This window comes from Microcaecilia unicolor, chromosome 14 (assembly GCF_901765095.1).
Source record: "Microcaecilia unicolor chromosome 14, aMicUni1.1, whole genome shotgun sequence".
NCBI classification, from domain to species: domain Eukaryota; kingdom Metazoa; phylum Chordata; class Amphibia; order Gymnophiona; family Siphonopidae; genus Microcaecilia; species Microcaecilia unicolor.
Window position 1 is genome coordinate 8,314,487 of NC_044044.1, and position 26,940 is coordinate 8,341,426.

General features: G+C 43.3%; 2 protein-coding genes across 2 annotated transcripts in view; both read right to left on the reverse strand.

Moving 5' to 3' along the window:
- LOC115458264 (serine protease 55-like) overlaps positions 1-14,281 on the reverse strand; it is a 63,991-nt gene extending 49,710 nt beyond the window's left edge. The window contains exons 1-3 of the mRNA XM_030188125.1: positions 13,758-14,281; positions 7,022-7,077; positions 899-1,109 (exon numbers count right to left, since the gene is read on the reverse strand). Of these exons, the coding sequence (XP_030043985.1) occupies positions 899-1,109; positions 7,022-7,077; positions 13,758-14,281 (791 nt within the window). The remainder of the gene's footprint in view (positions 1-898; positions 1,110-7,021; positions 7,078-13,757) is intronic.
- Positions 14,282-18,187: 3,906 nt separating this feature from the next.
- Positions 18,188-26,940, reverse strand: part of LOC115458265 (serine protease 52-like) — a 35,701-nt gene continuing 26,948 nt past the window's right edge. Inside the window, exons 4-5 of the mRNA XM_030188126.1 lie at positions 21,935-22,077; positions 18,188-18,538 (exon numbers count right to left, since the gene is read on the reverse strand). Coding sequence (XP_030043986.1) covers positions 18,188-18,538; positions 21,935-22,077 — 494 coding nt within the window. The remainder of the gene's footprint in view (positions 18,539-21,934; positions 22,078-26,940) is intronic.

Consider the following 26,940-nt stretch of genomic DNA (forward strand, 5'->3'; position numbering starts at 1 on the left):
GGCTAAGTGCCCCTGAATATCAGCCGTTAGCCACACACAAGCAAATCAACCAGCCAGGAACCTCTCCTAACCATTTAAATTGCTTTGAATATCAACCCATAAATAATTAAATTCAGGCCTAAGGTCCACTTCAGCCCTATCCCCAGAAGCTTAGTTGGTGGTGGGGGGCAGGGCTGGTGGTTGGGAGGTGGGGATAGTGCTGGGCAGACTTATACGGTCTGTGCCAGAGCCGGTGGTGGGAGGCAGGGCTGGTGGTTGGGAGGTGGAGATAGTGCTGGGCAGACTTATACGGTCTGTGCCAGAGCCGGTGGTGGGAGGCAGGGATAGTGCTGGGCAGACTTATACGGTCTGTGCCAGAACCGGTGGTGGGAGGTGGGGCTGGTGGTTGGGAGGTGGGGATAGTGCTGGATAGACTTATACGGTCTGTGCCAGAGCCGGTGGTGGGAGGCGGGGCTGGTGGTTGGGAGGCGGGGATAGTGCTGGGCAGACTTATACGGTCTGTGCCAGAGCCGGTGGTGGGAGGCGGGGCTGGTGGTTGGGAGGCGGGGATAGTGCTGGGCAGACTTATACAGTATATGCCCTGAAAAAGACAGGTACAAATCAAGGTAAGGTATACACAAAAAATGGCATATGTGAGTTTATCTTGTTGGGCAGACTGGGGGGACCGTGCAGGTCTTTTTCTGCCGTCATCTACTATGTTACTATGTTATCTGACTACCCCCCCCCCCCCCATCCCCATTCAATGTTTTTTATAAGAAAATCACCCTCACACAGCACTGTTTATCAGAGATTTCAGCAAAAATGTAGAAAGTGCAAGGACCTAGAACGATACACTGATGATGGTGGGCACTGTAACTACAGAATAGGGAAGATTTTGATGTCAAGCTGAGATACTCACTTTAAACTATCGAAACAGTGACCGGCTGAAAGGATCCACCAGGCGCTCAGGATAGAGCCTCCACAGAAATGATTGTTCATAAATTGGAGACTGACAATCCATGGCCACTCTCCCGGCACGGCGTCTGTGCCACCAATGATCCGGGATTCCTTGAAACTGTTGTTATTTTTTTCCAGTGAACGTTGGACATCCTCATATTGAGATCCACAACCTGAAAGTAATGGATCTTTAAGTTCATTGTCTCTAGTGTTTTTTTTTTTTTTTTATTTATTGTTGTACCTGTCAGAGATGTCCTCCACCTAATCTGCCTTCCAGCACTAAAGGTATCAACTGGTTACATGCCGTCTAGCAGATTGTGATAATCTTGGTTTTACTTCATTCCAGTTATGAAACTGTAAAAGGTGAGTTATAAATCTAAAATCCAATTTCTAAATTGTAGCATTTGGTCCTCTAAGCCATACTGGAATGCAAGTCCATAGGTAAAATGGGGGGTCAAAGCGAGGTCATGGTGAAAGGAGCAAAAAATGTCTGCATTCAGTTCACCAGACACAGGTAAGTAAAAAAGAAAAAACTAGTTTTTCAAGAGTCCACTAAGGTATTCAAAAACCCCAACTCAACTAATCCAAAAATAGAATCTGAAAATCAAAAACTTGTAATTCTTTGTATCTTCAAATAGACATGCTCCGAAGCCAGAGACTTTATTTACTCAGCTGAATTGATCAGTGCATACAGATTATACCTGCTCCAGATCCCTTTTGGTGCCCTAAGGATCTTGGACAGTAAGGAGGAAATTTTAGAAACACCTAGATATAAAAATAGCAACATTTATATGCCTAGATCATATACAAGTGCAAAGGGCGATTTTAAAAAGCCACTAATTGCACATCTACATTCATGAGATGCAGAGATTTTAAGGGACCACATTGGGGGCATGGCTTGGGTGTAGGCGCAAAATAGAAATGTACTTCCTCTTTTAGAAAGGGAATACATGCCTAGTTCAAAAATTTTCCTTTTGGATTTTCCACCTGCCCCAGTTACGTTTAAACCTACAGTTTAAATTACTGGGTAGGTGCAAAACAACATCACCCCCAACCCCCATGTCACATGATTAATTCCCACCACAAACCCATCCCCCAACAATAGCAATAAGATCCCCCCCTCCCATCCACCATAAATTCCTGACATCTGTTGATTGACACTCCCCTCCCTACACACAGCTCCCCTGAACCCCTCTGCTAGGGTCTTACTGGGGATTTTCGACATCGCTCATGTGGGGCATGAGAAATCACCAGATGCTCCTGTCTCATCAGTGACCTCTAACAACAAGTGGCAATTTTTCATACTCGTTATTTGACATTATTTGACCCCTCACGATAACACTGGGGTAAGGTGTCCAGTACATCTGCTCCCATTACCCACCAGAGAAACCCCCAGTAAAAGACATCAATGTTCCAAGCTGTAGCAATGCAAATGGGTGAAATGAGGACTCTTTTTTGTTTTCAACATTTTAATTTGTAAAATAGCTGCTCCTGATGGATGCGCCAGCTAATACACATATATTTGCCATCATCCTTCTACCTATTTGTATCAGGTGTTCAGCGCTGCGTGCGTCTGGTAGTGCTATACAAATGCTAATAATAATAATATCTTACAGCCATTTTGATGCTGGAGCTGCAATGGGAAGGAGTGGTGATCGCTCCTGCCCTTTTAACGGAGATTTTAAAGGTAGGCCTCGAGGGACCTACAGGGGTATGAAGATCTTGTTGGAAGACACCTTGTACTTTGGGACAGAGGGGGGCGGGGATTGGCAGTGAAAGGGTTATTTTGGTAGTGGTATTTTAAAAACATATACGTCACCTAACACTAAGCAGCTTAGAAAAGAAAACATACATAAAATTTAAAAATAAAAAGACAAAATTCCAACTTTCAAACACGTCTGGAAAAAAAGGAACCCTCAGCTTATTAAGCCCAGATAAATAAATGTCAAGGAAAGCCTGCAAAAACAAATATGTCTTCAATACGTTCTTAAATTGCTGAAGAGTAAAGCAAAAACAAATATGCCCAGAAATGATGGACCTGCCAATGAAAACGCACATGCTGTCATCTCTGCATAATGTCAAATCATAGTCAAATCATTTCGACTATACACCGTATTGGCCTTGAAGAAGCCAACCAGATGATCAATGTGGAATAATGAATTAGATGAGTAATAGCTGGTGATAAACAGGTTAATACCACGGGGGGGGGGGGGGGGGGGTTCTGTTTACTGTTTAATTGATCTCCTTATCTTGTTTCACTCTCCCCATTTAGTGTTCTAAGGAAGAGAATAGAATTGCCTGACTGAAATAATTCCTACATATTACTTTCTCTGTATTTCCAGCAAGTTGTTTTATCGCTTGTAAAAATTTAAATGGTTATAAATAAAAACATTTGAATTTTCGCAAAACTGGTAAAGAAAGACAACTGTCATTGTCAGATCTTAATTGGCGCGATGGTCTATACAATTGTATTACCCGTTTCAAATACTGTGGAGCAGCTTGATACAAACTCTGGTAAATTAATGTCAAACCTGTGTTCTGGATCCAGTTTACCACATATAAATTTCCGCTGCTGCAACAAGGGTGTCACATGTTCAAATCTACTGCCTCCCCATAATCTTTCTAGCTGCAGAATTTTAGATCACTTGTAATGCTCTACTGCATGACTTCACTATTCTTAAATATAAAGCTTTACAGTAGTTTAGTCTCATCAAAATTAGACATCGTACAACTATTTGAAAATCCTAGGTATTCAACATAGATTTCAACTTAATGAGCATATGCAAGTTGAAAAAACACAATCTTACAACTTGTCTCACTTGTTCCCTACAAGACAACTGAGAATTCAAAATTATACCTAAACTTTTCATTTGTGGTTTCACAGGTACAGATACCATATCTAATGGACACTCAACAAACGATAAGACACTCAGGAGCCCTTTTACGAAGGAGCGCCAAAACGTGGCCTACAGTAGTGTGGGTGCATGTATTGGACGTGCACCGGACCATTTCTCCACCGCATCTTGGAAAAAAAAAAGGGGGGGTTGGGCCAGGAAAGGGACGTGCGGAAAAATTAAAACCAGCGAGTGTCTATATACGGCCTGAGCCCTTGACTTAGTGGTAAGAGCTCACGCGTTGCCCGTACAGTAACTGTCCAGCATGCGCCAACTGCCAAACTTGGAATTACCACCAGGCGCACGGGCTAGCCGGGTGATATTGCCAATTTGATGCCCTTATGCACCTTTGTACAAGGGCCCCTTAATTGTCTCCCTATCATCACAAATGTAGTTTTCATCAAATTCAATAACAACTTATTTTCCTGCATCCGGCATCCCACACTATTTATACGATCAAATAGACACTAATAAGATCATAGCAATAGAGCAGAAGGGCAATAAGAGAGGAGCAAATGGAATGGAGGAGTGGCCTAGTGGTTAGGGTGGCGGACTTTGGTCCTGGGGAACTGAGTTCAATTCCCACCTCAGGCACAGGCAGCTCCTTGTGACTCTGGGCAAGTCACTTAACCCTCCATTGCCCCATGTAAGCCGCATTGAGCCTGCCATGAGTGGGAAAGCACAGGTACAAATGTAACAAAAATAAAATAGATACTATTGGAGATTCTACATGGAATGTTGCTACTATTGGAGATTCTACATGGAATGTTGCTATTCCACTAGCAACATTCCATGTAGAAGGCTGCGCAGGCTTCTGTTTCTGTGAGTCTGACGTCCTGCACATACATGTAGGACGTCAGACTCACAGAAGCAGAAGCCTGCACGGCCACATTGGTGATCTGCAAGGGCCGACTTCTACATGGAATGTTGCTAGTGGAATAGCAACATTCCATGTAGAATCTCAAATAGTAGCAACAGTGGAGGAGTGGCCTAGTGGTTAGGGTGGTGGACTCTGGTCCTGGGGAACTGAGGAACTGAGTTCGATTCCCACTTCAGGCACAGGCAGCTCCTTGTGACTCTGGGCAAGCCACTTAACCCTCCATTGCCCCATGTATGCTGCATTGAGCCTGCCATGAGTGGGAAAGCGCAGGGTACAAATGTAACAAAAATAAAATAGATACTATTGGAGATTCTACATGGAATGTTGCTACTATTGGAGATTCTACATGGAATGTTGCTATTCCACTAGCAACATTCCATGTAGAAGGCTGTGCAGGCTTCTGTTTCTGTGAGTCTGTGGAATAGCAACATTCCATGTAGAATCTCAAATAGTGTGGAGGAGTGGCCTAGTGGTTAGGGTGGTGGACTCTGGTCCTGGGGAACTGAGGAACTGAGTTTGATTCCCGCTTCAGGCACAGGCAGCTCTGTGTGACTCTGGGCAAGTCACTTAACCCTCCATTGCCCCATGTAAGCCGCATTGAGCCTGCCATGAGTGGGAAAGCGCGGGGTACAAATGTAACAAAAATAAAATAAATGAAAAACCAGCTAATGTTGAATAAACCCATCATGGCCAGTGCTAAGAAAAACAGAAATCTTAGTACAGCATGGATTGACTATAAGAAAGCTTTCGGTAGTGTCCTCCATTCCTGGATAACAAATTGCCTTGAAATGTACAAAATCAACCCTGAATTGATTGAATACAATTGTGTTTTCTTCCTTGCATCTACAAGCTACTTAGAAGGTGATGGGGATAATGTGCATCCTTTACCCTGCTCTCTCCTTAAATACAAAAAACTTTTAAGAAGAGTCTTGAAAAAGACCGTTGAAAAGCAGATCAGTACTGTCTATAATTGTGTAGTTTTTTGTACTGAAAAAAGATACTACTCATCAACAGACTCCTGAGGCAGGCCGTAGGCCAAAACACGGTGCTGTGTTGAGTCTTTTTATCAATAAATCTTCTTTAAAGTATCAAGGTTGTCCCGCTTTTCTGGAGTTCACGGTCGATTTCCCACTTGTTTTCTGCTGATACAACACAAGTAAACATACGTACTTACACTGCTTGAATGGAGCAGTTACCATATTCTAAAAAGAGAACCAAGTGACCAGCATAGGGATGATAAGGGCTGATTAAGTCTACATTTATGGACAACAGCAGAGCTACCAGGTAGTATCTCCCTGTTTTCTTTAACCATCCTCTTCAAAGGATTCTGGGAGGGAAGGTTGAAAAAAAATGACAAGTCTCGGTCAAATACCCAGTGTACCTGAATGCAACTCACCATGAGTTAGAACTGAAAAAGATATCGGACAAATTCAAATAGATAATAAGTCAGAACTTGTTGGGCAATTCTAGGGTTACCAGATGATACCGTGTTACATAAGATAAATCCAGTCCCAGTTTACATCTTTGTATGCAAGGAGATCTAATTCATACTTTTTATAGAAAAAAATCAGAAATACTACTCTGTTCCTCCAATGTGGAAAAAACAGGATTGTTTTAGGTGAGATGGGATTTTTTTTGGTAGCACATTCATTAATAGCTGTTAGAGCTATATACAGAAGTCTCAGAGTTCCTTGATTGCATCCATCAGAGTTCTATCACAGCTGACATAATAAAATCAGGGACAGAACCAGTGTTTACTATACATAGATTAGAATGGGGATGGATGCAATACCAGAAGTGTTACAATATTCACTACATACCTGCCCAGCAAGTCCCAGTGATCCAAGGCAGAAGGCAAAACCATATTTTAATTATATTCTTCACAAAGCACATCTGTGAGAATGCTGGAAAGGCACATTAACCTCTGAAACAGTTCATAAGTAGCTCAGACAGCATCAGATACCAAGAGCAAAGACTCAGGAACTGGCTGGGGAGGCGAGGCTGCTGCTGTGACATCACATAGACTTGTGAGATCATAGTGACACACAGTAACATCCTGATAGTCTCCCAGATTACAGATGAAGGCTAAATCAGAGCCAGTTCTTCCATTAAGTGAATTAAGCAGTTGCCTAGAGTGGAACAATTTGGGGTCTTTGACAGGCATGAACATGCAAGGCTTTGACCCGATGACTTTGTTGGCCAGTATCCCAATTTCAGGCAGCAGAAAGCAGCCCTCTGGTTCAAGCTCCAGTTCCTTCCCTCAAGGAGGGAACAAGAGGGGAAGAGGGAGACTGGAGTAGAAAAATCCTACTCTGTTCCTGTTCTAGCACCTCCTGGCTGCAAGAAGCAGGAGATGAGACGGTGAAGCTAGAGTACACAGCACATTAAAGAGTAGTTCACTTTTTGTCCGCATATATCTATTTTAGGATCACTAATTCCATATTTGGTGAGAGCCTTTCTAGGTTCTCTTTGTGTGACTGAGGTGAGGTATTCTGCTAAGCAGCCCCATTTTAGACAGGTCGTAGATGTAGGAATTGAGATGTGTAGGTCAGCAGAGATGGGTTTGTTACTTTTTAAAAGTACTTAAATAAAAAGTAAAAGTACTGGCTTCAAAAGTAGTGAACTAAAATTATCAAGTCTTACCTAAAAAAAAATACTTAAGTAAAAGTAATAAAGTATAGCTCTTAAAACTACTTTTTTACTACAAAGTAAAAACTATTCTTAAGTTAGATCACAGAATCTAGTATGTTTACAAGCTAACTTCAGGGGGTCACACAAGGTCCTTTCTAGAAAAAAAAAACCACCCTTAACATTGCAGTGGGCAGAAAAACATTAATGCACCTATTGGAAAACAAAACAAGCTGAGGTCTCGTTTTGACAAAGCCATGGTACATGCAACAAAGGAACTGAATGGGCTTCATCACTTTTGCTGTGCGGAAATCAGTACTGCTGCTTTGTAAAAGGAGCCCTGAATTAGTACAGATGAGTCCTACACAGACACTTGATGCTAACAGAATACCCGGCCTTTTTCACAGATGAGCAGAGGTAGTCCCATAAGTAACCTCCCTACACCCACACTCCATCCAGCTTTTTTACAGTCTCGTGAGACTGCCGCTTGAAGTCTTGTGGCCATTTTGAATATGCAGTAGGGTGGTAAATTGGATTTAAGAGTGGGAGAAAGATATATTACAACTGATCTACTTCATTTAGAAAGGATACATGTGCATATGTATGTGTCGGGATCAGGGGGGAGTATGAATGGATTGAGGGATGGTTACTTATCTGGGGGTGTGATGTTCTTGAAAGATGGGAGATGGGTGCGTTCATTGGAGGGCAACTGAAGAAGTATTAGGACCATCAGGTGGGGATGCTCTTCCTCCTTAACCCTTTCATGGTGGGCCATAGATTGGGTCACATCAATGTTTGGGGGTTGGGCAGGGGGTCAGCTCTGAGATAGGGATGGGTTGGGGAGGGGGCAATGGGGGAGAGAGTAAGAGATCTAAGGGTGTCAAACAGGGAATATGGCTAATCCTGTAAAAGTCATGTCTTGGAATGTGAAGGGATTAAACTTGGACTATAAGAGGGTGAGAATTTTAAAGGAGGCTCAGGACCATGTTCTTTGTGATTGTGGCCTAACAAACACATCAGATTTACAGATTTTCTCAGGTCCTATAGCCATCGCATGGACTCTCACTGACACAGAAAACCTCAGCTGAATAATCTACAGGGCCTGTGCTGCTAAACAGCTGCCTGCCCACGTACAAAAATACCTCTGTTAATATGAACTAACCCTTTCTTTTCCTTTCCCTAGGTTAAGCATGTTAACCTTGGAAAAGAGTAGAACCTTGTTTAGAAATTGGAACAGAGAGAACTTGACTAAAGAATATTTACATTGGCGCAAGTAACCTAATGCTTACTGCCAGGGCCGCCGAGAGACTGGGCCGGGCCCGGGGTAAGGACGCCCTCAGGGCCCTGCCCCCACCGCCTCCCCCCCCCCCCCCCCAAGTCGTCATCATCACCGCCCCCCCTCTACCCGCCCCCCTCTGTCCACCACCAGGCCGGGCCCCCCCTGAATTCCAATCATAGCACCTCACCTCGACCTCGCTTCACGTGAAAGAAGCGCAGCAGCGGCAGTCTGCAGATCACCTCCCTTCGGGCCTTCCCTCCCTGTGTCCCGCCCTCGCGCAAGTTATTGGTCGTCATTACTTTTGCCTTTTCATTATGTTCTTACTGCTATCTATTTTTATAATATCTTTGGGTGCTGTGTCAGTACTTGTTAGTAATTGAGCTATAGGAGTCGGATCTATAGATAAAGGGAACAGAGTTACTTTCTAGACAGTATACTATCTAATACCAAAGGGTTACTGTTTCCTATTCTTCCATAGTTTATACTGAGAGTATAATCTGTGTATGCCCCACTGGTGGAGTTGTGATTAACGAGATAACGAATGGAAAATCTCCCAGAATGGACGGCCATTCAGCCAAATTTTATTTTAAAAAATGTCAGTATAATTGGCCCCCAGGTTAGCTACAACATTTGGAAGGAGAAGAGTTAGGCACCAAAATGAAAACAGCAGGGTTATGCTTCTGCCTAAGCCTGGGCGGAATTCCATGCTTTGTAGGTTTTACCGACCAATCTCTCTGCTGAATTTAAACATTAAAATTCTAGTTAAAATATTAACAAATTCCTTGTTACCTGCAAAGTGACCTGGCAAAAAGTCTGCTTTATCCTCATTGATAAGTTTATGAAGACAAGGAACCAACATTAGGAAGGTACTCAATTTGGTATGGTGGGCAAGACACCATCTGTATTAGTCACGGAGAATGTGAAAAAGGTGTTTGACCTCATAAATTGGGCTTTCATTTTGCCACCTTGCGGGCTAAGGGAATAGGCCCACATTTTTGTAGATGGATGCAAAACCTATGGCCCACATACAGGTAAACAGCTCCTCAGTACCTCTCCACTCTCATCTCTCCCTACATTCCTCCCTGGGAACTCTGTTCACTGGGTAAATCTCTCTTATCTGCAGCCTTCTTCTCCACTGCTTCCAGACTCCGTTCCTTTTATCTTGCTGCACCATATGCCTGGAATAGACTTCCTGAGCCGGTACATCAAGCTCCATCTCTGACCGTCTTCAAATCTAAGCTAAAAGCCCACCTTTTTGATGCTGCTTTTAACTCCTAACCCTTGTTCATTTGTTCAGAAACTTTATTTTATCATCCTCACTTTAATATTCCCTTATCTCTTGTTTGTCCTGTTTGTCTGTCCTAATTAGATTGTAAGCTCTGTCGAGCAAGGACTGTCTCTTTATGTTCAAGTGTACAGCGCTGCGTACGTCTAGTAGCGCTATAGAAATGATAAGTAGTAGTAGTAAACAGTGGCTATTCCTATGCATTTGAGTTGGAGAGGGGGACCAAAGAAGGATGTCCTTTGTTGTCTCTCCTATTTGCCTTAACTTTGAAGTTGTTAGCCATGCAGGTTAGGGCAAGAGAAGACATCTGGGGAATATCTGTAAGATCAATCAATATAAAAGTTATGCGGTCTGTGCCAGAGCCGGTGGTGGGAGGCGGGAATGGTGCTGGGCAGACTTGTACGGTCTGTGCCGGAGCCGGTGGGGGGGGGGGGGCGGGGCTGGTGGTTCGGAGGCGGGGATGGTGCTGGGCAGACTTGTACGGTCTGTGCCGGAGCTGGTGGTTGGGAGGGTGCTGGGCAGACTTATACAGTCTGTGCCAGAGCCGGTGGTGGGAAGCGGAACTGGTGGTTAGGAGGCAGGGATAGTGCTAGGCAGACTTATACGGTCTGTGCCAGAGCCGGTGGTTGGGAGGCGGGGCTGGTGGTTGGGAAGCAGGAATAGTGCTGGGCAGACTTATACGGTCTGTGCCAGAGCCGGTGGTGGGGAGCGGGGCTGGTGGTTGGGAGGCGGGGATGGTGCTGGGCAGACTTGTACGGTCTGTGCCGGAGCCAGTGGGGGGCGGGGCTGGTGGTTGGGAGGCAGGGATAGTGCTGGGCAGACTTATACGGTCTGTGCCCTGAAGAGCACAGGTACAAATCAAGGTAGGGTATACACAAAAAGTAGCACTTATGAGTTATCTTGTTGGGCAGACTGGATGGACCGTGCAGGTCTTTTTCTGCCGTCATCTACTATGTTGCTATGTTGATGATATATTATTCAACTTGTCCCAGCCTAGATTAACACTGGCAGTTTTCCTCCAGGTCCTGAAGCAATATAGTCTAGTTTCAATTGTAAAGCGCTGCGTATGACTGGTAGCGCTATAGAAGTGATTTATAGTAGTAGTAGTAGTTTCAGGTTTCAAGGTTAATTTTGATAAGGTCTGAGGTTTTGAACTTGATCCTTTCGAAAGATGAAGAGGACTCCTTGAGATCACATTTCCCCTTCCACTGGGCTCACCAGAATATGAATTACAGCAGATCCAGGTGCAGTGTATCAATGTAACTGTACAGAAGGACCTAGACTAAATCCGGGCTATGTTTATCCATAGATGGATAAAAATCGGAAAATCCGTAAGAATCATCTCAACAGTAAAAATAGTGGCCTTCTCTTTGTCATCTACAGACATTTCTTGCTGGCCTCCCACTTAGTCACCTCTCCCCTCTCCAATCGGTTCAAAACTCTGCTGCCCGTCTCGTTTTATGCCAGGGTCGCTTTACTCCTACTACCCCTCTCCTCAAGTCGCTTCACTGGCTCCCTATCCATTTTCGCATCCTGTTCAAACTTCTTCTACTAACCTATAAATGTACTCACTCTGCTGCTCCCCAGTATCTCTCCACACTCGTCCTTCCCTACACCCCTTCCCGTGTACTCCGCTCCATGGATAAATCCTTCTTATTTTTATTTATTTATTTTGTTACATTTATACCCCGTGCTTTCCCACTCATGGCATGCTCAATGCGGCAGGCAATGGAGGGTTAAGTGACTTGCCCAGAGTCACAAGGAGCTGCCTGTGCCGGGAATCGAACTCAGTTCCTCAGTTCCCCAGGACCAAGGTCCACCACCCTAACCACAGGCCACTTCCTCCCTTCTCCACTACTGCCAACTCCAGACTTCGCGCCTTCTGTCTCACTGCACCCTACGCCTGGAATAAACTTCCTGAGCCCCTACGTCTTGCCCCATCCTTGGCCACCTTTAAATCTAGACTGAAAGCCCACCTCTTCAACATTGCTTTTGACTCGTAACCACTTGTAACCACTCGCCTCCACCTACCCTCCTCTCCTCCTTCCTATACACATTAATTGATTTGATTGCTTTATTTTTTGTCTATTAGATTGTAAGCTCTTTGAGCAGGGACTGTCTTTCTTCTATGTTTGTGCAGTGCTGCGTACGCCGTGTAGCGCTACAGAAATGCCAAATAGTAGTAGTAGTAGTAATCTAGTGATTCATTGGGGGATGAGCCTTTTCAGTTTACTAATACTGATAAGAATTTAAATTCTAATGTGGTTTTGTCTGATTCTTTTTTATGGTTACTGTTTGGGGAGGCTATATAAGCTGTTCCACAGTCAAATCAGGGCATCAAAAGAAGTATTGGCAGTGAATGTATGTAATGTAGATACGAGATCTCTATCAGAAGCAGAAGAGTCTCTGTTACAATATGGTACATCATATGTACCTGTCTTATGCTATGAGGGATTCAAAACTAGAACACAATTAATTAGGTTTTTTTTCAGTTGTTGAAACTTAAATTGTTTTTTTCAAGATTAGACTCATGATGATCAATGTATTTTGCATTTGAAATTTTCATGGAATCCTCCTGGCCCTACTGATCCCATTTGGCCCATGAACATTTGGTTATGAAGGATGTCAGTGCCTTAGAAAGTCAATATATCAATAGGATTAATAGACTGGCTCATGTTCAGGGTCAAGCATTGAAATCTTTGCAACAAGATGACTCAGTTATTAAGAGAGCAGACAAAGAGGGTGGTATACTTGTTCAAAATAAAGCTCTCTATATAATGGAAGCTGATTGACAGTTGGTTGACCCTCTTTTGTTATCAGGAATTACCAACAGGCTCATTTTCGAAAGAGAATGGCGCCCATCTTTCAACACAAATCAGAAGATGGGCGTCCTTCTCACAGGGTCGCCCAAATCGGCATAATCGAAAGCCGATTTTGGGCATCCCCAACTGCTTTCTGTAGTGGGGATGACCAAAGTTCCCGGGGGTGTGTCGGAGGTGTAGCGAAGGCGGGACTTGTGGCATGGGCCTCCTCGGCCGATAACGGAAAAAAGAAGGGCGTCCCTGATGAACACTTTGCTGACTTTACCTGGTCCTTTTTTTTTTTACGACCAAGCCACAAAAATGTGCCCTAAATGACCAGATGACCACCGGAGGGAATCAGGGATGATCTCCCCTTATTCCCCCAGTGGTCACTAACCCCCTCCCACCCTAAAAAAAAATGTTTTTATATTTTGTGCCAGCCTCTATACCAGCCTCAAATGACATACTCAGGTCCATCGCAGCAGTACGCAGGTCCCTGGAGCAGTTTTTTTTTTTTTTATTTATTTATTTATAATTTTTGTTATACATTTAACAAGGTAATCCTTGCTAGAAACACAGGCAAGTAATATATAACATAACATTCTCGTCCAGTATTTTACCAGTAAATAGAAAGAGAAAACAGTTCAAAAAATAAATCTTACAGTGGACAAGAAAATACATTTAAAAGAAAAATAGTTTTGCCTTCCTTAGACCTCAAACATTGAGGGGGGAGTGATAGAGTCAGAGAAGTTTCAAGATAATCAACATTATTATCAAGTAAAAGGTGCTTTTACTCCAGGTTATTTAAATTACTTCAACTGTTTCATATCTAGAAACGATTTCAGTTGTTCCGGTGAAAAGAAAGTATATTTAGTCTGACCTAACTTAACCACACATTTAGCTGGATATGCCAAGAAAAAAAGTACCACCAATATCAATTGTTTTCTGTTTCAAAATAAGAAAAGCTTTCCTTTTTTGTTGTGTTTGTTTAGTCACGTCTGGAAAAATCCAGACCTTAGAACCACAAAATTGAGCCCTAGTATTACGAAAATACAATCTTAATATATTATTATAGTCTTGTTCAAAAACAAAGGAAATCAATAATGTGGCTCTATCAAGTATTATTTCTGAAGATTGTTCCAAAATGTCAGAGATGTTTTGCAGATCAGGAATAATATTTTCTGTTCCTCGCAGTTCCCCTTTTGGTTTAGGAATAAAGTAGATTTTGTTCACCGGAGGTATAGCGTCCAGGGGAATTTTGAGAATCTCATTCAAATATCTTCTAAATGTTTCTATCGGAGTTACCCCCGATAGCTTAGGAAAATTTAACAGACGGAGATTAAGCCGTCTGTTATGATTCTCTAATTGTTCAATTTTTCTTCTTATATCCATGTTATCTTTAACAAATATAGTCTTAAACTCCTTGAATGATTCTATTTCTTTACCAAGATTAGCCACTTGCTTTGTTAAATTGTCTTTAACAGATTCAACAGTTACTTTTAGTTCTTCAAATTTGGCATTTAAATTTAACACATCACCTGAGGTTTTTTGTAGTGTAGTATTCATCAGGCCCAACATCACCCCTATCGTTTCCAGTGTCACCTCCGGATTTTTCACTGAGGGAGGGCAAGCTCCCTCAGGCTTCCCGGTCGACTTTTGCATGCCCGGGTCCTCGCTGGTTACCCCTGCCGATACACTTCCGGGATCGGCGGGGTTTCCCTCCAGGGACGCCGTCGACGCTGGACACGGAGGAATCAAGAGCGTTGAAGGTGGTGAAAGGGAGGTTTCCTCTCCCAGCGGGGATCGCGCTTCTCCGGGAACTCCCGCTATGGGATCCTCCTCCCTCTGGAACCTGGAAAAACCGGCGAAATACCGCTCAAGAGACGCTTGGGCCGGGGAAGAAGTCAAGGTAGGCTGAGGATCTAACCTTAACTTCCCCTTTCTTTTGGAATGAGGCATTATTAAGAAAATAAGAATAGTTTTCCTCCCCAAACGCTCAGAGCTCTCTGGCATTCAGCCAGTTAGGCAGCCATCTTGACACGCCCCCTAAATGACCAGATGACCACCGGAGGGAATCAGGGATGATCTCCCCTTATTCCCCCAGTGGTCACTAACCCCCTCCCACCCTAAAAAAAAATGTTTTTATATTTTGTGCCAGCCTCTATACCAGCCTCAAATGACATACTCAGGTCCATCGCAGCAGTACGCAGGTCCCTGGAGCAGTTTTAGTGGGTGCAGTGCACTTCAGGCAGGCGGACCCAGGCCCATCACCCCCTACCTGTTACACTTGTGGTGGTAAATGTGAGCCCTCCAAAACCCACCACAAACCCACTGTACCCACATCTAGGTGCCCCCCTTCACCCGTAATGGCTATGGTAGTGGTGTACAGTTATGGGTAGTGGGTTTTGGGGGGCTCAGTACACAAGGTAAGGGAGCTATGTACTTGGGAGCATTTTATGAAGTCCACTGCAGTGCCCCCTAGGTTGCCCGGTTGGTGTCCTGGTGTCCTGGCATGTCAAGGGGACCAGTGCACTACGAATGCTGGCTCCTCCCACGACCAAAAGGCTTGCATTTGGTCATTTCTGAGATGGCCGTCCTTGGTTTCCATTATCGCCGAAAATCAGAAACGACCAAGTCTAGGGACGACCATCTCTAAGGACGAGCTAAATTTCCAGATTTGGGTGTCCCCGACCGCATTATCGAAATGAAAGATGGACGTCCATCTTATTTCGATAATATAGGTTTCCCCACCCCTTCGCCAGGACATTTTGCGAGGACGTCCTCAGCAAAACTTGGGTGTCCCTTTTGATCATGCTCCTCCAAGTTTTTCAACTGATGAGATTCAATGTTTAATATGGGAAGTGATTAGTAAAGCTAATCAAGATGCTACCATCTTGTAAAAGGAATTTAAATTCTTGTACTGTCAATTTCCAGTTACATCATGTATTTACTTTTTACTCAAGATCCACAAATTCTTGAGCCATCCTCCAGGGTTCCCAGTTGTTTTTGGTGTGGGATCTCTCTTGGAACTCCTTTCTAGATATTTGGATCAGCATTTATACATCCTTTGGTGATCCAGATCAAGCCATATTTATGGAATTCTATGGATATGTTAAAATAATTAGAGATTTTACATCTTCCAGCTGATCAAGAGATTGTATTGTGACTCTGGTTGTAAATGCGTTATATATCATTATATATCTCAGAAGATTGAATTTCTTATTGAACTGGCTGACATTGTCCTTAAAATGAATTTGTTTTCAATTTCAAGAGAAATATTTTTTGCAAATTAAAGGGGTGGCTTTAGGGGCTATGGTTGTGCCTTCCATAGCCTACCTATATATGGAGCAGTTTAAGGAGAAGTTGGTCTCATGTAATTATTTGAATAAGGTTTATCAATGATATATTTGGAGGGGGGAGAGACATGCATGAACTACAGCAATTTATAGAGACATTGAACAGCAGTATTTCCAATATACCCTTTGTCAGGCTTTTCCAAAAGCAGGAACTAGGATCGTGAGCCCTTGGGCCACTGCCGAGGAGCGGCAGTGGCAGGCAAAACCACCCCACACATGGATAAGACAGAACTCTGACAGGGACGGCTAGACTTCACCTGCACCTGGCCACCCTTCCCCAGGAGTTGAGCCCCCGGGGTGCAGGTGGCCGGCAGGACTTGCCGGACAGGGCCGGAACTGGACACCAGCAAGATACACACAGGGACTAGAACACACAGGGAGGCTAGGCAGAATACTAGACTAGGACTCTCAAACAGACAAGGGACAGAACTGAAAGCTGCAAGCAGCCACTGAAACAGGGAACAACCACAGATAGACAAGAGACTGAATTGAAAGCTGCAAGCAGCCACTGAAACAGGAAACAAACACTGATAGACAGGAGACAGACTGAAAGCTGCAAGCAGCCACTGAAACAGGGAACAAACACTGATAGACCAACAAGGAACAAGTCTGGGAAACAAGCAATACAGAACACAAAGCTACACAAAGACTAAACTAGAATCAGGCAAGAATTACAGACTATAACTGGAGTAGGCAGAAATGCACCAGCACCCCAACATACCAGGGCATTAGGCGCTGCAAAGCAGAGAGTTTCCAAATGGCTAATAAGCCCAGCAGCAGCTGAGATTCAACTGCAGCAATCACAAGGCAGCTGCGGGTGCTGTGCAGGCTCAAACAAGCCAAGCAAGTCTGGCAGGCCGGAAGATCCGGACTGGACTGGGCTGAAGTCTGGAACGGGAAACAGCACACAGACAATTCAATGCAGCCACCAGGGCTGGCCACCAGAGGGCAAGAGGAACACAAACCAAAACACAGGCAGACAGCATACTGAAGCACAGAGAGGCTTAACACACACAGGTGCAGTGTAGTGGAGTAATCAGAGCCATGCTGGAAGCAGCCAGCACACAGAGACAGAGACAGAACTAACTCAGGAAGAACAGACAGAAGCCAGCTCAGAAGCTGACCGCCGGAAATAAGGTGAGTCTGAGAGGGGTCACGACCACAGATGTGACACCCTTTTGTTCCATGATTGGTGGTCATAGTCTAAATTTTCTAGATATTCAGCTTATATATAATCAAGGAGATTTTAATAAATCTATATTTGTGAAGCCAAATAATTGGAATTCTTTATTACATTATTCAAGCCTTGATCTGAAAAATGTGAGAGACAATGGAGCTCATTTTCAAAAAAGTTGAAAAAGTGGTATAAAGCAGCATTTGGACATTTTTCTCACAGCTTATTGGTTCAGTTGTGTTAGCGTCCTTTTAAAATCTGTAGTCGCCATATTTAAAAAGATGACACCGAGATATACTTGGCGATATTAAACAGGGTAAAAACATCTATTGTCGTTTCATCTATTTCCAAAGCGTGGAAAGTCTGTAAGCTCATCAAGTTTGATTTAGGATACAGAAGAAACTGTACAGTACAGTTTGTCTCCTGAAGAAGCAGTGAAACAGAGGGGCTGTCTTGAGCAAATCGAAATTAATAGCACATCTACAAGGATTAATCGATGTTAATAGCACACCTACAAAGATAAGTAACTGTGGTGTCTTTATGAAAACTTTTATGAAAAAATTATGAGTCATAAATGAAGATTATGGAAGAATAATATAAAGTAATTTAAAAAATCAGTAAATTAAAAATAATAAGATGGATACATAGGAGGTTTTTAGGCTGATGAGGAAGTTCGCCCAGCAAACTGCAAATGAAAAAAAACAGCCAAGCATCTGAAGCTTTTTCCTCCTTGAAATAAGGGATAAAGAAAGTAAGGCAATAAGAAAGCAAATTATATTTGGAAATATGTTATTTATTGCAAATTATTACTTTTAGATGAAATAGTAAATAATTCTATAACACTCCTCAACCTGCTGATGGAAATGCACACTGATTTTTTTTTTTATAACACAAAGGGTCTTTGTTTTACAGTAAATTAAAGAGTTGGTAGATTGATAATTCTTGCTAGCAGCCTCAGGAAAAGGAGTAAGCACTGTAGATGAGAGCAAAACTGGTCAGGATGCTCCAGGAGTAGGCTAGACAGGTTGGGCTTGCACTTTCTACAGACAGGTTTGGCTTCTTATTTTGATAGGTCTGAGTAGTAGAGGGCGTAGTAGAGGACTCCTCCTTGGACGGGTCCTTTGGCACAAATGGCATCCCAGCCTCTGCTGTCTCTGTCTGTATCCAGTCCCGATAGTTGGAGACCAGAGTGTAGACACCAGGTCTCATCTTTCTACCGCAGCCCCTTCCCCAGCTTACAATCCCCACCTGGTACCAGATATTGCTGTTCCAGCCCTTGCATACCAGGGCCCCACCACTGTCACCCTGTAGAGAGATGGAGAAAACCATCATCTTTTTATAAAATAACCAGAACATACTGACATTAGGGATACATGTTAAGCCCTTATGGTTCCTTATTGAAATTACACTAAAATCCATGTTCTTAAGTCAGAGATGACTTCATTTCATACATTGCTGTTCCCATGTGCATTTTTGATATGTACAAATTAGGGAAGTGAAGACCTTAAGAAGAGTATTGAGTTTGTATCTAGGTTTTGGAGGCGTCAGATGTTGCCCGGAATGCAGGGATAGGGAAGTACTCTAGAAGGTGGCCTCTGTACAAAGACTGATTAAATCAATTCAAACTCTCTCTCTCTTGCATCGATTCTGGTAATAGGATGTCTTACCTGCCCAGTTATTAGAGAACTATCTCAAAAACACAGGACTGTTGGGATTTTTCCTACCTAAATTCAGAGATATAGATCAACCTGCTGTCATATTAATTTGGGACCAGGATACTGATCCCAGATTACTACATGGGCAGTCAGATATCCTGAATTCTTGATTCAACTTATGGGACTCGGAAAAAGTAGCAAGATCTCAGTTCTACTATACACCAATTTGGACAAGCAAAAATCTTCCAAGGTTAGATCTGAGAGTAATTGTAGACTCTCTCATTTGCTTAAGTAAAGTAAAAGGTGAACATGGCGACTGACACTACGTCAACTGATACTGAAAGAACTGTATGTGGACTGTATGTATACTGATAAAGTTCAATTCTCTTCTACTGCTTTGAGTTTCAAGTAAATGAGAAGTGTGTGGTGCTCTCATTAACTCTCAGATCCTGATGTTTCCTATCAAGCTTCTGAAGAAACTAGTGTTTTCCCAGCTCAGTTCTTTTCTTGGCAAGACACTCACTCTGCACTCACATCAGTATGGCTTCAGGAAGGATCACAATACTGAATGTTTACTAACTGCCTTCTGTGATAACATCAGAACATCCCTAGATCAACACTCCTTGGTTTTAGTTATATCCCTTGACCTCTCATCCACTTTTGATCTTGTCAACCATTCCCTTTTCCTATACCATCTTCACTCTACGGGCATATCCAGCTGTGCTTTTATCCAGGTTTAATAGCTATCTTTTAGACTGTACATTTCAAATCTCTTGCAATCAGTCTCTCTCACCAACCTACGCTTCCAGCTTAGGCGTTCATCAAGGTTCTATACTGGCCCCTACTCTATTCAATGTATTCCTTGCTCCGCTACTGACCATCATTTAATCACAAGGATGCACCCTATTTTGTTGCGCTGCTGACATTCAGATCCTCTACTGCCTTTCCACTTACATTCCATGACTGAACTCAACTCCTGCCTTCAACTTGTCTCTCAATGGCTAAAAGACAATCTCCTTTGATTGAACACTGTTGAGTATGAAGCAATTCACTTTCTTAATCCTTACACCCCAACTCCAGCCCTGTCAGTGATTGGCAATCACCCTTCAAAGACTCTATCAAGATCTTAGGAGTCATCTTTTACTCCAAACTCACACTTAAACCTCAAATAGATGTAATCCTCTGTTCCTCGATTTTCACTTTACATCACATTCTTTCTCTTCCCATCTTCCCTTATCCAGTCACTTATTCTTAGCCTCATCATCTCGCACTTGGAATAATACAACTCGCTATATGCTGATTTACCTCTCTGCATTAAGACATCCACAATTAGTGCAATCCACTGGTGTTAGACTACTTTACCATATGCACCAATTTTAAAGATTCTCACCCCTCCTACTATCTGAACATTGGTTTCCTGGCACTGCTCGTCTCAAATTCTGACACTGGTTCAAAAGGACTCTCTACCCTCAGCTCCTAACTACATCCAGAATCTTTAACCCCATATATTCCCACCCATTTGCTGCATTCCACACAAAAACATTTCCTCTACCTTCCACCTCCTTCTATCCTTCATATAGTGTGGAGTGGAGGAGCAGCCTAGTGGTTACAGCACCAGTCTTGACATCCAAAGGTGGCCGGTTCCAATTCCACTGCTGCTTTTTGTGATCTTGGGCAAGTCACTTAACCCTCCATTGTCCCAGATACAAATTTAGATTGTGAGCCCTCCAGGGACAGAGAAATACCCAGGGTACCTAAATGTAACTCACCTTGAGTTACTACTGAAAAGGATATGAGCAAAATCTACATAAACAAATATAGATATTACACTACACTACCTGTGAAACAATCTTCAGCTACCTAGGTCCCAAACTTAGAACAAGCTTCCTTTAGAAATTTGGCTGGAACCCTCCTATCCCAAAATTCAAGACCCTCATTAAATCATGGCTCTTTCAAAAAAAAACCTTTAATACTACCAATTAACCCAACATCCCCCCTTTTCTTCATCTTCTCCCTAACCAACCCCCCCCCCCCCCCCCCCCCCCCCGTTTTCCCTACTGTCTCAACCTTTTCCTCTACCTTTTTATTGCAAACTGTGTAGAAGCTATTGCCATATCCAACTGAGGTATATCAATAATATGTAATACATAAATAAATATGTAAATAAAAAGAAAAAAAATTAGTAAGCATTATTAAAACATTCACTGCTAAGAGAATGAGAGAAAACTGAAACCGAAAAAAAAAAAAAAACAAATAAAAGAAGGAAAACAAGAAAAGACAAGAGCAGAAAATAAGAAAAAAGGAGCTCCTGAATCAAAAGTTGGATACTTTTATTGCCTGATGAAAAATGTTAATGTCATCAATGTAAAGCAAGGGTTCTCAACCGAGTCCTCAGGACACACCTAGCCAGTCAAGTTTTCAGGGTATCCCCAATGAATATGCAAGAGATAAATTGAGGTAAGGCATTCAAATCTATCTCATGCATATTCATTGAGGGTATACTGAAAACCGTACTGTTCATAGGAGCCAACTTTTCAAAATTATTGGGGGTGCTAAGCCCAGTGGAAATAATCCCTCTCTGGACACATACAAGGAATTTTTCCAATATTGGGGGTGCTCAAGCACCCACAGCACCCACAGAGTCGGCTCCAATGGTACTGTTTATGTGCATCCCGACGACTAGGTTAAGAACCTCTAATGTAAAGTATTCTGGGACCCAGTTCAAGGTCGTGACATATTGATAACAACTGGATTTAGTTGGCTTTTTCTTATATAAAATTAATTCTTTTCCATTCAGAACAAAACCTGCCAGCTTAAATCCAAAATATTTTTTGGTAACTAAGTTTTAAGGTATCTTTTAAGAGTATGCTACTAAAGTTTTCCACAAGGAAAGTCTAGTAGAACCACACCTAGTATTAAGTCCCTAATGATCTGCTTGCTCACTCTTGGTACTGTGAGGAACTAGTATCCCAAGTTTGCCTGCCAAATTCTGGAAACCTTGTAAAACACACACACACACACTCTATTATAATAAGTAAAGGGTAACCTGGCAGGAATCACGACCTCCTTCCTCATATCCTGCACACAGCATATTTTCTGTTAATGTCCAGAGCCACTCCATACACCGGTTCCAGTCTATCAGGACCATCTGCACCTTCTGGAGGACTGAGGATCTACTACTCACTTCACCTGAAACAAACACATAGATTGTTATAAGGTCACCAGTAAAACAAACTTAACCATTGCACCTCATAACTGCATTTGCCTCCTCCAAGATCAGTAAGTACATGGGTGGACCCCCACTCATTCACCAACCCAGCCTCTAATACTCTTTCTAACCACCTCACCCAACCGAACCCTCTCGTGTTTTCTCTTACCCCATATCCTCCTTAGCTCTCTTGCCCCCTCACTCAATGGCCTGTATCCCCCCTTTTACCCCATTCTTCTATTCTCTGTGCCTACTCTTATTACCTAACCTTGGGGCTCTTTTACTAAGGCACGCCAAAAAATGGCCTGCACTGCCGTAGATGTGTTTTGGATGCGCGCAGGTCCATTTTTCAGTGTGTCTGCAAAAAAGGCCTTTTTCTTGTGGCCAAAAATGGACGTGCAGCAAAATTAAAAACAGCGCACATTCATTTTCGGCCTGAGACCTTACCACGACCCATTGACTTAGTGGTAAGGTCTCATGCGTTAACTGGGCAGTAATCGCCAGCACGCATACACTACCGATTACCGCTGGGTAAGAGCCACATGGTAGAAAATTTCTACCGCATGTTTTGGACGCACGTCAAAAATGAAATTACTGCCCAGGACGCAGAACGGTAGTTCCAATTTGATGCTCCCCTTATGCTCTTTCATATTTTCCCACTCCTACCCCAAGTTGCTTCATTCTTCAATGCACTCCTCCTTAGTGCCCCCTTTCCTCTCCACAGTCTTACTTTCACTACCACAAAATGAATACTGAACATTGGTGCCAGACTGCTCCTTCTTGCCTAAATATTGGGAGAATGAAGATCTGGATCTGCAACAGAGAGCTGCACCTAGCTGCCCATTCCATCCACCAAACATGAGCATGGTGGATTAGGATTTTCCTTGTTAACATGGCCATGTCCAGAGAATCAATCTACCTTTCTATCTATCTATCGTTCCCATTCATCCCTTATCATTGTATATAAAACCACTTTATTTTTCAATGAATCAATAGAAATCAAACAAAATAAAACATGGAAAAGAAAATAAGATTATACCTTTTTTATTAAACATAACTTAATGCATTTCTTGATTAACTTTCGAAGGTTGCCCTTCTTCGTCAGATCGGTAATAAGCAAATGTGGTAGATGACAGTATATATAAGTAAAACATCCAAGCATTTCATTGATAGTCTAACAGGGTGGGGGTGGGTAGGAGGTATGCATGGGAACATCAAAGCATTTCAGAGATAGTCTAACAGGATGGGGGTGGATAGGTTAAAGGAGGGTGACAAACATAGCAATACAACTTTATGGTTTATAATGGGCTAGAAAACCCAGATCTTTGTTAAGTCCTGTCTGTTGGGTGTCAAAATATTCAATCATTCTGACTTCAAAGGTCTTACGTTCCTGTATTGTTTTAAAGTTATCTTTCAGGATTCTTACTATGAAGTCACTGGTACAGAGATCTGGTTTTGTAAAGTGCTGACCCACAGGGGTGGGAACCAGGCTGGCACCAGCATTATTCATGTGATGTCTATGTAGATTAAATCTTGTCTTTAGCATCTGGCCTGTTTCTCCAATATAGCATCCTTCGTTACACTTTTTACACTGAATGATATATACCACATTGGAACAACTGCCGTAGTAGCATAGCAAAGGACATCCTTCACCCATACTCTAAAAAAAAAAAAAAAAAGACATACGTTTTTTAAGTTGTTTTTTTCTGGGTGGGAGGTGGTTAGTGACCACTGGGGGAGTAAGGGGAGGCCATCCCCAATTCCCTCTGGTGGTCATCTGGTCATTTAGGGACGACCTTCTTTTTTCTATTATCACTTGAGGATGCCCATCTGTTAGGCACGCCCCAGTCCCGCCTTCGCTACGCCTCCGACACGCCCCCGTGAAGTTTGGTCATCCCCGCGACGGGAAGCAGTTAGGGACGCCCAAAATTGGCTTTCGATTATGCCGATTTGGGCAAGCCTGAGAGAAGGACGCCCATCTCCCGATTTGTGTCAGAAGATGGGCACCCTTCTCTTTCGAAAATTCCCCTGAAGGGCTCCTGTGCTAATCCCGCTAACCCCACGGTAATCAGGCAGCATGGCAATGTACCTGCACTACCCAATTAGCACAGGGCACACCTGCTTTCTGCCCATAGACACACCTCCTGCACTAAAAAATAGAAAAAAATTTTAGCGTGAGGTTAGCGCGTGGAGATTGGCACACTAATATAGTAACACTAGTAAAAAAAGCCCCGTTTCTGATGCAAATGAAACGGGGGCTAGCAAAGTTTTCTTCTGTGTGCATGTGGGAGTGTGTGTGTCCCTGCCCTCTCTCCCCTCCCCCCTCTGAGTCCTTCATTGTTACAGAGAGAGCGATTTGATTTCCTGCTTTGCTGTGTTTTCCTTCACTGTTTGTGTTAGAGAGAGAGCAAGGGCGGGGCAGACACTCATGGGGAAACCGGATATCTCTCCCCCTTCACACTTCCGGCTGGAGGCTTCATAGAACATTGGTGTTGTCTTTTATATAAAGAGATAGTAGATGGTGGCAGATAAATACCTGTATGGTCCATCCAGCCTGCCCAACAAAATAAACTCATAGTAAAAGGCATGATATGTATACTTGATTTTGATTTGTCCTTGCCATTTTTCAGGGCACAAACCATGGAAGTCAGCCCGGCACTGGCCTTGTTCTCCAGTTACGGAAGCTAAATCTGTCAAGCCACAATCAGGGCAGAGACTGTAGAAGTCTACCCACCACTGGCTTCGCTTCCCAATCTATATTCCTTTCTATGTAGGTCTGTTACTAAGGCCTAGGCTTGCTACTAAAGCCTGTAAGTTTGGTTCTCACAACTTGGCCTAACTAGTTAGCCTCTTTGTAATGTACAGTGCTTTTCTCAGGAGCTCAGACCATGCCTTTCATATAAGATGACCTTGGGAGTTGCTGACAGGTTGAGGATACAGTGAGCCTAAGAGAATGCTTCTCATTTTCCCCCCCAAACCCACCTCCCCGCTCCCCCCGTTTTCTATTTCTGTTGATGGCTCTCTCATTCTCCCTGTCTCCTCAGCTCGAAACCTTGGGGTCATCTTTGACTCTTCTCTCTCCTTCTCTGCTCATATCCAGCAGACCGCCGTAAAATCCGCCCCTTTCTTTCCGAGCACTCTACCAAAACCCTCATCCACACCCTTGTCACCTCTCGTTTAGACTACTGCAATCTGCTTCTTGCTGGCCTCCCACTTAGTCACCTCTCCCCTCTCCAGTCGGTTCAAAACTCTGCTGCCCGTCTCATCTTCCGCCAGGGTCGCTTTACTCATATTACCCCTCTCCTCAAGACCCTTCACTGGCTCCCTATCCGTTTTCGCATCCTGTTCAAACTTCTTCTACTAACCTATAAATGTATTCACTCTGCTGCTCCCCAGTATCTCTCCACACTCGTCCTTCCCTACACCCCTTCCCGTGCACTCCGCTCCATGGATAAATCCTTCTTATCTGTTCCCTTCTCCACTACTGCCAACTCCAGACTTCGCGCCTTCTGTCTCGCTGCACCCTACGCCTGGAATAAACTTCCTGAGCCCCTACGTCTTGCCCCATCCTTGGCCACCTTTAAATCTAGACTGAAAGCCCACCTCTTTAACATTGCTTTTGACTCGTAACCACTTGTAACCACTCGCCTCCACCTACCCTCCTCTCTTCCTTCCCGTTCACATTAATTGATTTGATTTGCTTACTTTATTTATTTTTTGTCTATTAGATTGTAAGCTCTTTGAGCAGGGACTGTCTTTCTTCTATGTTTGTGCAGCGCTGCGTATGCCTTGTAGCGCTATAAAAATGCTAAATAGTAGTAGTAGTAGTAGTAGAGAGAGGACACAAAGGTATTGTTCTCTATGTATTTTTTTGCCCTGTGACTAATTACACGCTGTGCACAAGCATAAGCTAATTAGCCAATGGCCACCGCCTGTTCACGTGCAAACACATCAGGAGAGAGTGATATAATACAGGAATATCCATATATGGCATAGGCTACTTTCTGATTTTTAGTTTGGGAGAAATCACATGATTTCTGGGAAAGCGAAACTTTTGACAGCATATATGTGATAGCAGAGAAAAGTCTTACTGAGCAGTCTTTGTAAGTCAGTGATTGCGTCTGGCGTTGCTAGCTGACAACCTGCTCCAGAAAGTACAATTACTTTGTATCTGGCTTAGTGATATACCAATAAAGATTGTACTGGTGCGCCTACAGCTAAGTCTGATTGTACCTCTTATTTTCCAGTCCACGAGGCTGGGAGTGTTTTCACTCCCTGGGGGGGGGGGGGGGCTAAGGAACAGAAGTACACACCAATTACTGGTGTTGCCATCTAATCACCATTAAACTTGTTTGTTTCCACACCTTCTGTACTCCTGTGCATCCCAATGCAATGCTTTTTGGCATGCAATAGGCACGCACTAATGCCTACCTCAGCTTAGTAATAGGGCCCCTCCATGTTTAAGAACCTGTTAAATAACCAAAGTGAAGTTTATTGCCAGAGGAAACAAGACAAAAAATTAATTTTTCTTCACCCAACGCATAATTAAACTCTGGAATTCGTTGCCGGAGAACGTGGTGAAGGCGGTTAGCTTGGCAGAGTTTAAAAAGGGGTTAAACGGTTTCCTAAAGGACAAGTCCATAAACCGCTACTAAATGGACTTGGAAAAATCCAAAATCCCAGGAATAACATGTATAGAATGTTTGTACATTTGGGAAGCTTGCTGGGTGCCCTTGGCCTGGATTGGCCGCTGTCGTGGACAGGATGCTGGGCTCGATGGACCCTTGGTCTTTTCCCAGTGTGGCATTACTTATGTACTTATGTCCTCTACTTGGCTCACTTTT